We start from the raw sequence: 16,351 nt of genomic DNA, 5'->3' as shown, positions 1-16,351 counted from the left end.
TTCCATGTGTTTACAAAGTCCTGATACTGTAAAAATGACAAGGCTCCACAGGACCTGCGGTAGTGTCTAAGAGGCTGTAACTACAACCAGTTCTGTACTGTTGTGCTTTCCCTTGAGACATGGTCTTCATGTAGCCCAGGCTGGCCTCAGTCTGCAGCCCTCCTGCTTTAGCCTAAGTACTGGGATTGCAGGCCAGTACCGCTCATGGTATAGGGCTCTAACTCTAGAGAGCTGACAAGCAGAGGTGAACACAGCTCCTGCTTATCCTGTGACTAATTATAAGGAGAAAAGAATTCAACCTCACTCTTAAATAAACTTAGAGGAAGACAAAAATGAATAAAAAAATGTGATTTTAAATACATGGTAGAAGCAGATATATACAAGGCAGTACAAACCTACAGTCCCAGCCACAGTGTTTTTGAGACAGGGTATCATGTAACCCAGGCTAGCCTTGAATTCCTGCAGGTGCTGGGGGAGTCCAGAACAGGTATTAGATCCCCTAGAGCTCAAGTTATAGGCAGTTGTGAGCAGCCTGACACGGGGGCTGGGAACCTAACTTGTGTTCTGTAGAAGAGGTGCGGGGGGCGACGCTGGCGTACATTTTAATCCCAGCACTTAGGAAGCACGAGCAGATGGAGCTCTGTGAACAAGTCCAGCCTGGGCTACACAATAAGGCCATCTCCGAACAAACAAACAGCACCTGCTCTTAACCTCTGAGCCATCTCCCCAGCCCTCCTTTAGCTCAAGTTAGTATAGACGGACACAGTGAGTCAGTGAGGGAATGCGATAAACATAGTAACGACTGAGCGCACACAGAATGTTAAGACAATTTTATAATATGCCTTACTACTTCTTTCTCTTGCCTAAAGACCATCATGAAAAAGATCAACCCAGACACTGTACCTGGATCTGAATGGAAGGTGCCTCCAGAGCCCTGTAGACCATGGGCAGCACACTGTTCTTTATCTCATCAGGAGGGGTTTTGGTTAGGAGCAAATCCATTTTTTGTAGAAAAATTAACAAAATCTGTGGGAGAAAAGAGAAGATGTACTAAAATTCTACAATCTTTGAGAAATTCAATATGTCAAAATGTAGTGTTTTCAGAAGAATAAGTTGTATATTTTGACACTCACCATGTTGCTAGCCTGAAGGCATGGAAGACAAAAACACAGGCATCAAGTCTCTTACATTTCTCTAAGCACAACCCTTAACTGTTTTCACCTTACTTAAATAAGCAAACTTCCAACATGTCTACAGTAACACAGGACTTCACTACAAGTTCCAACTATCCAGAAAGCTACTGCGCTTAAAAAAAATAAAAGCCAAAGAGAAACAAAGATGTCTCAAAGGGGAAATTGTATCATTCGGTTTCTATCAAAGTATAGAAATGAAAAGATCTGTAAGGAAAAATTCTAGAAATAAACATTTTTAATTGTCCCTAATCTTTTTTTCCCTAGCAGTCTCTACATACTTAAATTGTAAGAAACAAACCAAAATACTGAGGTGAGATGTTAATTATTTACTTTTATGTGCATGAGTGTGTGGCCTGCAAAGATGTCTGTGACCACACGGAGGCCAGAAAGTGGCACTGGAGTTAGGATTGGCTGTGAGCTGCCATGTGGGTGCTGGGAACTGAACCCAGGTCCTCTGGAGGAGCAGCCGTTCTCAGCTGCTGGGCCACCTCTCCAAGTCCAGAACACTTAGACTTGCCAATGCTCAATTAAACTTTTCAGAAGGGCTTATTAACTGAAACCATGAGAGGGAGAAAATACCTAGTTACCTGGGATGAATACCATGACAAAGCAACTTAAAGGCTAAAGGTTGATTTGGACCAAAGTCCCACGCAGAGGGAATCTGAAGCAGCTGGAGATGCAAACTCACAGGCGCGCTCACACACACACTCCCCACCCCATCCCCCTCGCTCGCTCCCTCTACTTGCCAGTGCTCAGCTCTCTCCTACGAGCACGGCCATGGGACAACCTGACCTGACAATTACACAGTCAGAGTCTTTTCTCAGGAGATCCTACACAGTATGCGGCCAACAACCAAACTTTGCCAACATAAAAAGAACGGGGTCAAATGGGAACCGAGATCATGTATCTTGGGATTTTATCACAGCAGATGAAGAATCAGGCAGTGCGATGCCACCAACCTTTCCTCTGGACGCTGCGACAACTGGCAGGGAGCCCTGCTTTAAAGCTCATGGCTCTGTCCTGTGACCATTCCCTGACGACACACGCCTTTAATCTCAGCACTCAGGAGGCAGAGGCAGGTGAATCTTAGCAACTTTGCGGTTAGCTGAGCTACATAGCAAGCGCCAAGCAAGTCAGAGCGACGTGGTGCAACCCCTCTCAGAGAGAGGAGTAGGGACAAGGGATAGCAGGGGGATGAAAGAGGAGGAGAATTGCTCAAGCGCATGCTACACAAAGATGTCATAACGATATGTAACACCTTATATGCTTGTTTTTATAAATTAAAAAATAAATCCCCATTTTCAAGGGAAGAACTGTAAAGAACCACAATCCACTGCACCAGACTGATAGCAGCTGACTGCTAAGCTCCCATCAGCCAGCAGTAGAAACACCTAATGATTTCAGCATGTGCCAGCAACTCTGCATTGAGAAATGGGCATAAAAAGCTTTCAGATGAGAATGACCAATACAAAGTTCTAGACAAGAGATAAACCCAGATTCTAATCCAGGCATGTAACCCCAGTGTTCTTAAACTCAGGACAACTGTTTCTGACAAATACATACTATAACAAAACCTATATAATTTAATTCACTTGACACATACATATTACATATAGAATGTGCATTTTTCATGTGCATATTTCCATGATGCTTTACACTTTTTCCTCTTTTAATGAAAGTTTATTACCAAGAAAATAAAGAAACAACCGACAGAATCCTCTGCAAATTAACTACTGAAGAGCAAACTGAATAAAACTATATCAAACCAGAAATACGACTATTATTTTACCAAACTGCTACCTTTCCATTAGGAACAGTGCAACACATGCAAAATTTGATTGCAATTTGTTTTCTAAAACAATGATTTATGGAGAGTCACAGATACTCATTTGCTAAGTTTAATCACAATCTTGTCAACAATTCAAATGTATGCAAAATAGCTTTCTGTCTAGTGAAAAAAAATCTAATATACTTACCTCAATGTTTTAAACATTTAAAATTTTCAATTCATTTTTCTTTAGTGTATATGGTGCCTTGCCTGAATGTGTGCCTGTGTTGGTTCCTGGAGTCCAGAATTCGATCCACTGGACAGGAGCTACAGATGGTATGAGCCACCATGTGGGTGCTGAGAACCAACCCCAGGTCCTCGAGAAACAGGCTCTTAAGTACTAACCCATTTCTCTAGCCTCTACTTACCCATCTTTTATTTTGTTTTGTTGAGATTGGGTTTCTCTGTGCAGCCCTGGCTGTCCTAGAACTCACTCTGTAGACCAGGTTGGCCTTGAACTCAAAGAAATCTGTCTGCCTCTGCCTCCTGAGTGCTGGGAATAAAGGTGTGCTACCCGGCAACTTACTCCATTTTTAAAAGCTCAAAATGCCACTGGTTTGTTTTTAGTGGTAGTCATTATCACTGTAACCGTATGATACTCAGAAGCACGCGTAACATACCTGTACAGGCTCCTGCTGTTTAAACACAGGACCAAGTTCAGGCAGAATTAATCTGACATATTCTTCTTTGGTACACTCCTCAGCAATCAGTAAAACATTGGGCAAAACAAAAGGTACCATATCGGGGTTTACAAATTCTGAAGTCAAACAAGGCAAAATTCTCTGCACGATGACACGCTGAAAGGAAAAATGAAAAATTCATAAAAACAAAAGTATTTCAGGACTTTAAAGTGACCATAAAGTTCATGGCTGAAACTGAAATATTTTTTTTTAGAGAAAAATAAGATTCTGTTGCTTGTTACGACAAAACAAACAGCACAGGGCCAGCATATCCCAAATAAAACAGGATACATGATCACACCACCTTAGCAAATCTTTAGTGCTCACGGATAGTGTTCTTCCACTTAATCCTGTCACTACTTAGGATTCCTGCCACCTAGCAAAGCATTATCCTGACTTTCTAACTGGTAATCCACAGGGGGCAACCATGCCTGTTTAGTGTAACAGCTTGGGAGGAATGGCAATATTTCTATTTTCTGTCCACTCTCCAAACCACCTGAGTAAAGGGGTGGACAGACAATGGCTGTGACTGGAGAAGCTCTGGAATGAGTAGCTTTACAAACAATATCTTCGTTAGCATCCATCAACTGTTTTTGTTTCTGTCCGTGCCACTACACAATCTGGCTAGTCTAGAACTCAGGAGACCCACGGCCCTGCCTCCCAGGTGCTGGGAGGTGTGTGCTACTAGACCCGGCCTCTTCGCCATCTTTAACACTATTTTGCATTCCTTGTTGAGTAAAGGAACCGGGAAGGTTTGCACCAACACCACGCACTCCTTAACGCTGGAGAGGCGTGAGCTCCACTGCGGCTGTCCACGGACAGCTTTTGGACACGATGTCCGCCACAGTCATCCTATTTTTCAAAGTCCTTTGATTGTTGCGTAGTAACTGAGCTTTGGCTATAGTTTGCAGTACATTACTGTCATATCTGTCCCTCGGGTAAAGCTGTTTTGCATCTTTGGAGGAGTGGTTTATTATAATAAGTAACATGAAACAAAAATCTCCTGACTATGTAAATAAACTGATAGCAAACCTTGGGCAGCTTTGGCAGAACCTTCGGCAATCCTTTGAAGAACTGGGATTTCTGAAGATTATCTCTTTGGAATAAGGTATCAAAATACTGAAGTGTAACTGCACCAACATCATCGAAGAAGGGAATCTACAAGTATGCAAATCAGTTATCTTGATAACTATCCAGTTAAAATTACTCATAGCCAAAAATTACCACAACAAAATGAAAACGTATTCAGAAACATTCAGCGATATTCTAAACAGTACATTTCTATTAAAAATGTAATTACATACATATATTATATACATTAAAATTCTAACTAGAAAACTCCAAATAAGAAATTAACTTTTCAAATTCAAATCACCAGCACTTATGAGTTAGCTGAGCACTAACATGATTTGTAAAGTACTGAGAATTTCAAACAGCTTCAAAGTTGGGGCTGGAAAGATGGCTCGGCAGTGAAGAGCAGGTGTTAAACTGCCAGCATAAACATTGTGCAACTTTTGCATTCATATACATATACCTTCACATGGACACACACTAATACACCACTAAAAATAAATAAATAATATGTCTAAAAATAAAATACCTCAGAAGCATGAGTCCTCACTATCTAAGACAATGCTTTGACTTTTCTGGGCAGTTAGAATGTCTGCCTCCCTAATGGTGACTTCCAGGATCTCTGTTGATTTGAAATCTTAATTTTCTTCACCAAATATACATAAGTAATTATTTAGCTATTTAATATTAAAAGCCGAAGTTTTAGTACATTCTAAAACACAGAGCACATATATGAATAAAATTATGCATTTTAAGTTTCCTCTATTTTGGTTTTTGTCCATCATCTCACGCAAATGCCTGGAGGCACTCACTTTTGTCATCTGATCCGCGTCAGGTCTCACAGTTGGGGTCACATTTAGCAAGAGTTTGACATGCTCACGAACTTCCTCAGGTATACTTGTAAGTGAACTAGACCCTAATCGGCTCAGCTATTCAAAAGAACAAACACATATGAGTAGAAAACATTCAAAAGGCTACGAACCCTTTCTACGCGTCAGTTAACTGCACAAATACTATTCTCAGTTAACTGCACAAATACTATTCTTCCGACATAACTAAAATATTTCCATTTCTAAAGTAAATAGGAGAATTTTAGAAAGTCTAGGAAAGGCTATGATGAAAGTTGTAATAACCAGCTTTAGTAAGCTTTATACAAATCATTTTAACTGAATTTTACACAAACTTGAAGTTCTCATTTCTATTAGGGAATTTCTGCAGCTGTGAATGCCTAGAGAATACACGACTTGGAGGCAGTCAACATGCCAGCACGTGGGAGAAAGACTCCTAAGACCTCGCCCCTCCCCCTCACCTGGTAGCTGAGGCTGCTGGGAAAGACAGGTCTGTAACACACCAGCGGATGAGCACACACACCCTTGAGTTTAGCACAGACTAAACTTGATGGGTTGTAAAAACCCAAAAAAGGAACATGGGTTGGGAGGGCAGCTGAGAAGATGGGGTGGATTTTGAAAGATTCGGGGAAGGAAAGGGACAAATATGATCAAAAGATATGCACATATAAAATCCTCTTCTTTTTTGCTATTGGAGACAGGGTTTCTCTGTGTAGCCCTGGCTGTCTTGGAACTCACTCTGTAGACCAGGCTGGCCTCGAACTCACAGAGATCCACCCGTCTCTGCCTCTTGAGTGCTGGGATTAAAGGCATGCACCAACACTGCCTGGCTGAGATTCTTTAAAGATTTAATAAAGATATTTGTTTTCTTTTCTTTCTTTCTTTCTTTTTTTTTTTTTTTTTTTTGGCTTTTCGAGACAGGGCTTTCTCTGTAGCTTTAGAGCATCTCCTAGAAGTAGCTCTTATAGACCAGGCTGGCAAGATACTTATTTTTAAGAGAAATTTTCTGTCTACATTAAAAAAAAAAGGCCAAGGAGACATTTCAAACAAGGACTAGCAGGCAAATACCTGATCCAACTGTCTACTGAAGCTCTTGTAAATGTCCTGCTTGTTGACTTCAAATATAGGTTTCCCTTTATTAAACACGGCATAGATAACAGCTCCTAGAGAATACATATCACTGGCTGTCTCACAGCTCACGGAGAGGATGTACTCAGGAGCCAGGTATTCAGGGTTTGGAAGACACAGTGATGGTAAGTTTGGGTCCCACTCTTTACAAGGAAACTTGGGCTGTAAGAAGACAGAAACAGGATGACAGGTTAGAACATTAAGTAACAGCAAACCACTACAGGCTATAGCTATCTTTAAATTTGCATTAACCCGGACAGGTATGGTGGCACACGCCTTTCCTCCCAGCACTCAGGAGGCAGAGGCAGGTGGACCTCTGTATGTTCAGGCCAGTCTGGTCTATACAATGAGTTCTAAGACAGCCAGGGTTATGCAGAGAGACCCTGTTTCAAAAAATAAAACAGCAAGAATTTGTATTGAGTCAAGCAAAATGAAAATGCTAAAATTCCCAAATCACCAAATCCAGAAAATGGGAGCAACGAACATCTGAGCTGTACTTGGTGCCCTAGCACAGTCTATGGACACAATCGATGTAGAGTGTGGCCTACAGCAGCGTTTCTAAGTACGAACGGCAGGTGTCCTGACTCACATCCAGGTGGCACACTCAGCACACACCTAAACTCAGTGCTTCCACGGCACACTGAGGTGCCATAAGGATTAAATAGGTGATGCAGGGAAGACCTTAGAAAACAAAAGGGGGGGACACTAAACAGAATGTAATATATGCATGTATGAAACTGTCAAACAACAAATTCAACCAATTTTTAAAATTAATAAAATCCCTAATAAATGTCAGCACACTGATCCCCAAGGAAGACCCCACATTCTCACAGCAGGGACACGGTGTTAAAGTCACAACATCAGTTTGTACACCTGGATTCCGAAGAAAGAAATTCCTATTTAATTAAGCTGACCCTTTGCTCGAGACATCTACAGAATCAATCATCTGGAGAACACTCTCAGGCACAACCTACACTAGGAAGTTTCTCGTTAGACAGTAAGATGTACCAGTCAGTACACCATCACCGCGTCTCACACTTTAGCAGACTATGTGACATCTTCTAGTCCACTGTGGATACGACCACAGAGTTCCACGATTTAAAAAAATCCAAACATTAACACTTAGTCATTACCTCTTGTTCAGAAGGATTGCTTGATGATACACAAAAATCAAAACCCATTATTTTCCAGGCTCCACTTTTATTCAGAATTATATTTTCAGGAGTTACATTTCCATGAACCATTTTCACACTGCTATGCAAAAATGACAATCCTTCAGAAACCTGAAAGTGAAAAAAAACTCTTGAAAAGAAATGACTTCTTATATTGAACACAATACCTGTTGGTTCTCCTAGTCAGCGAGCAATCAAACTAGTGAGGGAAATCCTGCAACAAAACTGAAATACAACTCTCTACAAAGAAGTTCCTCTCTTAGCCAGGGGTGGGGCCAGCATTTATAACTGTCCCCAGAAGCCATAGGAAATTCAATGAAAATTCCACAGCCAGTGGTAGGGTACTCTCCTTTGAGCTGCTGGTCAAAAAGGCCCTCCAAAATACAAGTAACTGCCTCTGCTGACTGTCCACCAGAAGTAGGTGGTAAGACTTTACTGCAGAAGGTAACACACATTTGACCTCTAGACATAGAGAAATCAAAGCTGGTACCACACTGGACGCATCGACCTGCTGGCTGTGCACCAACGTTCCCAAAAATGCCATGCAAGGCGCTGGGGAAATGAGTATTAGTGGCCTCGGCTGTGGACCACACCCTGGAGGGTCAATGTGCACTGGTGCAGCAGGGACAAGTCTGCTATGGGGTGACCTACCGCTTTCTGACCAGAATGAAGCCGGCTCCATAGGGAGAAACTCACTCACAATGCTGTAAATCTGCTCAAAAGCCTATGGCTGGTGAGGCTGTAGTCCCTAGTAGGGAGGACAACGTTGTTTTGTTAAACAGACATGAAGGACCTGTCAAACTGCCTTCTAAAGTACTTTGTGTCCACTGCTGAATACATCTGTCTCCTTCAGTCGGAAGGTTCTCTACAGTTGACAGTGTTGTCTGCAGAGACTCACAGCCGCTAAGATTACCTGCACAAGACTGGACCTGTCCGCATTCACCGTAGGGTGAACAGGGACTTCCCCATCTCCCCTGCCGGTTACAGGCAGTTTAATGACTGCCGAGAGTGGGAGAGACATTTTCTTCATTGACGTGGCCATTGCTAAGGTCCCCGGCTTCTGTAAGTGACTCTAATTAAACTCACTGGGTCACTAAAGAACTACTTTAAAGCAGAAGACAGACTAGTTAAAAAGATGACTCAGCAGTTAAGAGCAATGGAGGCCCTGGATTCAATTCTCAGCACCCACATGGCGGCTCTCAACCATCTGTAACTCTGGCTCCAGGGGATCTGATGCCCTCCTCTGGGCTTCTGCAGGAGGATCAGCAGCAGAGAGACAGGAGAGTCCTGGAAGAACAGGATCAAAGCACATTACTAAATACATAAAGCTGCATACCTGAAGCAAACCATACTTCGTTTCTACATCATAAAGTTTATAATCCTTAATGTCTGGAGATATTGAAGACGGTAGATTTTCCCAGTTACCAAGAACATTGGCTAAACTGGCAAAAACTGGTTCTGTACAAAATGCCAAGCAATCCCTGTTTCAAAAAAGAAGAGGAGTTACTAACATTTTTACACATTATAAAAATTAAATACATATGAAATAGTAGATAATCTATATCAGTAAGATATTATGGTTTATAAGCCAGCATGATTACGACACCCTCGGCCAATCAAGTCACGTCTACACACAAATCACACTGGACACACTGTTCATCTTTTAAACCAAGCACTGTTTACAGTCTGTGTACAGTCTACTTTACATTCAAAAGTCAGAGGAGATAAATATCTCAATTTTGTTTGTAAATGATTGACTGAAAACCAAAAAAAAAAAGACTCAAAAACTGTATCGTGAAACCTATTCTACACTTATTTATAAGGCTGTAATTTTCAGAAAAGCTCAGAAAAAAACTGCAGCTTCCTCACATATGCCACGGGAGCAAACTGGGGAGACAGGTACCAGTCTGTCTTCAACCAAACAGCTTCGTTTTATCTATTCTGCACATCATTTTGAAAGGATTTAACAGTTTTTAAGTTTTAATTACTGTTTTCTTGATTTATAAGATTTAATGTTCACACAGTGTTTCCATGGATACCAACAGTCTGTTCCCATGTAAGACAATGTTACCACAGATACCAACAGTCTATATGGCCATGTCAGATAATGTTACCATGGATACCAACGACTGTATGTGTCCATGTCAGACAATGTTATCATGGATACCAACAGTCTATGCTCATGACAACAATCGCCTCAAGCTTGGAAGACAGTTGAGATCTTGCCCTAAGCCCTGGCTTTCCTATTTCCTGCACACTGAGTCTCACTTTGTCCATCACTTTGGAACACAGTGCTGAGATGCCCCTGGAAGGTGCTGGTAAGAACCAAATGAGAGAATCATGCAAATCACAAGCAGAGCACCACTGTCTGGTGCGCACACTCAACAAATGCAGCACTGCCATCGTCATGATCCCCAGGCCCAGCATTTTAGGTCTTTGTCTATGGGCTTAGCAATGAGAACCTGCGAAGTGCCAAGGCTGAATCCGGCCTCCGTCCCCAGACGCCAGCTACTTATCAGCAGCTATGCACTCTTGTCTCACATGTCTGCAAGGTACTGCTTACCTCCTTCTGCCCCGAACCTAAGAAATGTGGACTCGAAACCCATCATCTTACTCTTAATACTAGATTTAAAAGGAAGTTATTTTTCTAGACCTTAAAGTGTCCCTCCTCCTATCATCAATGCTTACTGAAATTTTTAATAAGTAATCTCTGAATTGTGTCTCTTCCTGAAGACAAATTCCTAACTTTGAGGCCAGCAAGATGGCTCAACAGGTGGAACTTGTCATGCAAGTCCCTGATTTCACTTTGACCCAAGTTCAATTCCTAGAACTCACATGATGTTGGGAGGAGAGAACTGATTTCACAAAATTGCCCTCTGACCCACACACACATGCATGAATGCAGACACACACACATGCATGAATGCACACACACACACATGCATGAATGCACACACATGCATGAATGCACACACACACACATGCATGAATGCACACACACACACACGCAGGCACGTATACACCTGCACCATAACACGTGTGCCCACATACAAACATCACATATACCCAAGTTAAGCTCCTAACTCTAGAATGTCTAAATCACCTATGAGCAGCTATGGGGAGGAGGACAGCAAAGCATACTGCCCCTCTTGGCTCGAGAAACTTCAAACGTATTATGAGATAAGACAAACTGATGAAATTCATCTAACAAAGTTACATTTCTATAATAAGAGATGTGAGCATGCTTCTTGGTAGGCACCACATAGTACAGTACACAGAGCGCGCACAAGCTCGGAACCAAGCCGCTAAAACTCCCAGGTCTGCATCCACGCCAGATTGAAACAGTTTTCCAGCCCTCTGCTCTGCACAATGACGAAGCTCACATGCAGTAGGGACGCAGAGCATCTAGCACAGTCGTACACACGGTAAATGTTTGTGCCGCTGTTTGGGGAGAGAGAGTTCCTGAGGATTTCCTACGAGGAACCTTCAGAAACATCACATATAAAGCCAACAACAGCAAAACTGCCCCAGCTGAAGGGAGCAAGGAAGCTTGGTGCCCTCCACGGGCCTGGTCCTGCCTTATCCTTCACATCCTCAAGGGCAGACCACAAGGAGTTGACAATTTCAGACCTAAATTTAGACGGAACAATGGGCCAAGGAGGAGGAGAAACAAATTTGAATAACTGATTATGAATAATGTAGAAAAATTGCAAAGCTAGGGTATCTAAAAGATTGGTCCAGTCAAGATGCCTATATCTTCTTTCTGATTATCTCAGCAATATTTCCCAAGCTTAGCTTAAGTAAAATGGATGCTAAATCAACTGAGGGCCACAGACGGACACACTGGGCACAACGTCTAGAACAGCACTTCACACAGACGGAAAAGTGGTCACCAAAGAATTAACGAGAAGGAGACGGGAAATTCTAGCCCAATGGCAAGGCCATCTCCTTTCAGGCAGTGACTGCTGCAGGCACTTAGAGAGCCGTGACAACGTGAAAGGTGCCGACACCTCGTCAGACACACGCAGAGGCTGCACGGAGCTTACTGGCTGCGCCCACGGAGGACCAGGCTCTGTTCCCAACCCCACACGGTGACACACAGCCACCATGAACTCCACTTCCAGGATGACACCACCTCTGGCTTCTGGCTGCACGCACACAAACTCACAGGCAAACACACATACATATGAAAATAAATAGACACATGTGTGCATAATAATATCAGCTTCAGGGTAATAAATGATCGATAAGATCTCAACACATTTCAAGAAATTTTGTTGATAATATTTGAAATAGAACAAACAGTTATTGTTAACTATTTATCGAGGACATATCCTGTAGGAATTTTCAAAATTTACCTTGACTCTTCTAAGGGATGCTGGACAGTAAGTAGTCGAGGGTGGCGTAGCCGGGTGAGCTGCTGGACTCCTCGTTTTAAAGAATCGATGATTTGATCCTTTTCAAATTTTTGATATTTGTCAATCAGCTTTTTATCAAAAACAAAAACAGCCACTTCCTAATTAAAAAAAATTAAGTAGCCAATTTTATTAGGAAATCTATAAAAGCAGTAAAATCATATCTACGTGCCCTAACAGTCTATAAACAAATAATTAATGCCCCACAATTCCTGACACACTATAGACATTCAATTCTGGGCATCTTGGCATACCACTGACTTAACGCCAACACCTACACTTTGTTTCTTTTCTACTCTAAGTACCCATTTTCTGCTAATACCCATCTGATCAATGCTATACACCTGATCAATGATCTGCACGTTCATGATCAATAGCATCTGTGAAAAATACAGATACGCCTTATCTTGTCAGTTCAGTAGGGGACATTAATTCATTAGGACTGTGTAAAATGTTACAATAGAAATCTAATGCCACTCCAATGTCAGAGACATTTAACACCCAAAAATGTAACTACCAGTGGTTAAGGGTCTGATTTCCAGGGCCAGTAAGATGCTCTGTGGTTAAGGACACCCGGATCTTCCAAGGGTGGAAGAACAGAGCTGTCACAACATGCCCTCTGACCTGCACTGTGTGCCAGGACAAGTGTGCCCACACTCACTGTCTGTCATCCCTCCCTTAAGCAAATAGAACTTTAAAAATTTTTTTTTAAAGAATCCAATTTCTTGAAGCATCCACGTCCAAACTGGAAGAGCACTTTTGCCATTTCTTACACCGACCTTGAACCCAAACCCCGGTTCTTGTTGTTTTCAAACCACAGCGCTACAAAAGGAAGTCAGGCAAGGAGTAAACTTAGGCAACAAGCCCTCTAGCTACAGTTGCAGGCAGTCTATAAAGGCTGAACAAATAAAGGGTTTCTCACGTCAGCTGATCAATTACAGAAACAGGCAACGTTTGCAGCCATGTGCCAAGTACTGGGCTAAATCCTTCTTGGGGAGTATCCAATTCTTCACATCGGACATTATTTCATAGTCACCCCATTAAAAACAATGACACTGGAGAATGAATGTTGTGCAAGAACACAACAAAGACGAAGAGTCAAAACTCAGCATCTGGTCGTTGGCTCCAGAGCAAATACACCATCCTGTCTGCTCAGAAACAGCACAGGACAAACAAGGAGAATTTCCGATGGATACCCTTGTGGTAGGCGTCAATGAAGTTGAGTGACAGCTTTACCTTTATGTACAGGCTGCATAACCCTTAACCAAAGACCATTGTTTGGGACCAGGGTTGTTCCTGACAGACACGTTTACAGATGCATGAACTCTCTCGCGGACAGGATCCTGTTTCACGTGCACTTCACACACAGCCTGAAGATAATTCTTTAAACTGTATTTAAAGGCTTGTATTTTGAATGCAACCTGCTACATGAAATCAGGTGTAGAATTTTCTACTTAACACATCATGTCACTCAAACTGTTAGAGGTGGAGCATGTTGAGTGTAGATTTTAGGTGAGGGATGCTCACACTATCTATACACATCTTACCTCTTGGACTATTAAGAAGTATAGCACAAGCAGAAGGGAAAAGTCTCATATGCTACTAATTAAATCTAAAAACAAGTGACCCTGAAGTCCAGGTTCCTACCTCACTGTTCACTTGCATTTATTTTAGTAAGTGCTTCTACGACACCTTCTGTAAACGCATCTAATTTGAATGTGTTTTTCGCAGTAGCTTTTAAAAATGATCACATGGGATGGCTTTGGCACTCTTGCCATTTCACTGCTCTTAAAGAGGAACGCTTTTCACAGTTCATGAGGAAAGAGAACAACTCTATCTGAGGATCCTGGATGCACTGCTCTAGGTAAAAGATGACAGATTCCTCCTCCCTAGACTGCAAGAGTTATCAACTATCTTTAAAACTTTCCCTCTGAGTCAGCTAATGACAACAAAATTGTATTGTTCACCACTTCAAGACATTAAAACTCTGCACTTTTAAATGCTTAGAGTATATCAATGTCATCTTCAGCTCATATTTTTATTATTTTCTGTCATATTGAGCAACCCTAACTTGAAGATCTGAAACCTAAAATGTTCCTAAACTTCCTTCTTCCACTGCCCTAATACAGGCTTCCAGCAGAAAGTGCAGCCCAGGTTAAAGGTGTGCCCTCCCCCTCAAGATCTGAATCAAAGGAAGTTGACTTCCGGCCTTGAGATCTGGACCACAGGTGTGCCCTTCATTTTGGATTACAGTTCATTCCAGCTATAGGCAAGTGGACAACTAAGAACAGCCATTACAGTGGAAAGGCTGTAACAGTCAATAGTAGCTATAACACCAAGGAAAGTGTTCTCCAGACACAGCAGGACATCACACATGTGAACTCAGACCCATTGTGACAACGTGCACAAGACCTATGCAAACACCAGGCAGACAAAATCACAGGGAAGGAGCAGGAAGTGGGCATCAAACCCTGCACTAGCTGAGGAGCCACTGGCACTGAAAGCTGCAGGCAGGGGGGTCAGTTTCCTTTAAGTGTGACTCCTGGGAGGTCAGCCTCTTCCCAGAGCAGACCTCATGCCCAGACCAGCTGGGAAACTGGACTGAATGGAGAAATAAAAAGAATCTCAAAGTTGGGAGGGAAGAAATGGGAGGGGGGAGGGGATCGCTATGAGAGGAATTGAGGGAATAAATATATCCAAAATGCATTGTATGAAATTCTCATAGACTAAAAACATCTTTTTAAAATACTATTTTCTTACTAACCTAACTTTAAATAAAAAAGACTATAAAAATTATTTAAAAAATGACCAAGTGTAATAACATACTATAATACTAGCATCCCAGAAGTTGAGGCAGGAGAACCTGATTTATAATTTTAAAGTTAGTTGCTTACTGTAAAGATGAAATCTGCCAAAAACAAAATAGTTCAAGAAATAAATCTAAATTATATAGTAAAGTGTGCAACTGTCTCAGAGCAAGCAGAGATGTTTGCTCAAACTCAAATAATTTCCCCACTCACCCAGAGTTTTCAAAACAGGCTTTCTCTATAACAATCCTGGCTATCCTGGAACTTGCTGTTGACCAGGCTAGCCTTGAACTCATGGAGATCCACCTGCCTCTGCCTCCTTGAAAGTATGCAGAGGTGGAGTGAGAGATGTCTCAGTGGATAAGGCATGTGCTGTCAAGACTGAAAACCTAAGTCCCACATGGTAAAAAGAGAAAGCCATTCCCTCAAGCTTCCCTGATTTTACACACACACACACACACACACACACACACACACACACACACACACACACACACACACACACACACAGAGTCTCTGTCTCTCTCTCTCTCTCTCTAAATATAATTTTTAAAATGTTAAGTAGAAGTTAGATATATAAATAAAACAAAAACTGTCTCATGTTTTAAATTGGGAGCCTTGAAAGTTATAACAACCCTAACACATAAAGCAATAGTACACCAGTTTTAAAGTTATAACAACCCTAACACATGAAGCAATAGTACACCAATTTTAAAGTTATAACAACCCTAACACATGAAGCAATAGTACACCAATTTTAAAGGATGTATGCGTATGGTAAACTTTTCTCATTTATACAATTTGGTCCAAAAACTCTCATTCTTAATTATCGGTTTTTTTTAAAAAGTATAGTTCAAAAATCAGAAAGCCAATGAAATAAAAAAAAGTAGCTGTTTCAGAAAACCTCTCAAATATTCAAATATTCTCTTTAGAGTATGTTACATGTTTGACAAGAATACCCATGTCCAGACAGTCATTTTAACGCTAAACATGAAACTCTAGAGACTCAGTTATGGAACTACGCAGAGTCTCAAGGAGATAAACTCTATGCCTCAAAGTTTAGGAGGGAAGAAAGAAATACTTCACTGAATTTTCAAAACTTAGATACTCCACCCAAATATCTGAAACTGCGAAGGATAACTGTGACAAGATTGGTAGGGATGTAGAGGAGCTAAAAGCTGGTGAAAGTCTATGCGGATCCAACCTGAA

General features: G+C 41.7%; 1 protein-coding gene across 2 annotated transcripts in view; it reads right to left on the bottom strand.

The window, feature by feature from the left end:
- The window catches only part of Scyl2 (SCY1 like pseudokinase 2), a 48,130-nt gene that overhangs the window by 19,391 nt on the left and 12,388 nt on the right, over positions 1 to 16,351 (bottom strand). For both annotated transcript variants that reach the window (XM_075954030.1, XM_075954029.1), the window contains exons 3-10: positions 12,279 to 12,436; positions 9,257 to 9,401; positions 7,882 to 8,031; positions 6,689 to 6,910; positions 5,585 to 5,701; positions 4,734 to 4,859; positions 3,642 to 3,818; positions 904 to 1,026 (exon numbers count right to left, since the gene is read on the bottom strand). In XM_075954030.1, coding sequence (XP_075810145.1) covers positions 904 to 1,026; positions 3,642 to 3,818; positions 4,734 to 4,859; positions 5,585 to 5,701; positions 6,689 to 6,910; positions 7,882 to 8,031; positions 9,257 to 9,401; positions 12,279 to 12,436 — 1,218 coding nt within the window. The remainder of the gene's footprint in view (positions 1 to 903; positions 1,027 to 3,641; positions 3,819 to 4,733; positions 4,860 to 5,584; positions 5,702 to 6,688; positions 6,911 to 7,881; positions 8,032 to 9,256; positions 9,402 to 12,278; positions 12,437 to 16,351) is intronic.

Source organism: Microtus pennsylvanicus, chromosome 20 (genome assembly GCF_037038515.1).
Source record: "Microtus pennsylvanicus isolate mMicPen1 chromosome 20, mMicPen1.hap1, whole genome shotgun sequence".
Lineage (NCBI taxonomy): Eukaryota > Metazoa > Chordata > Mammalia > Rodentia > Cricetidae > Microtus > Microtus pennsylvanicus.
This window is presented reverse-complemented; position numbering and strand designations above follow the sequence as displayed.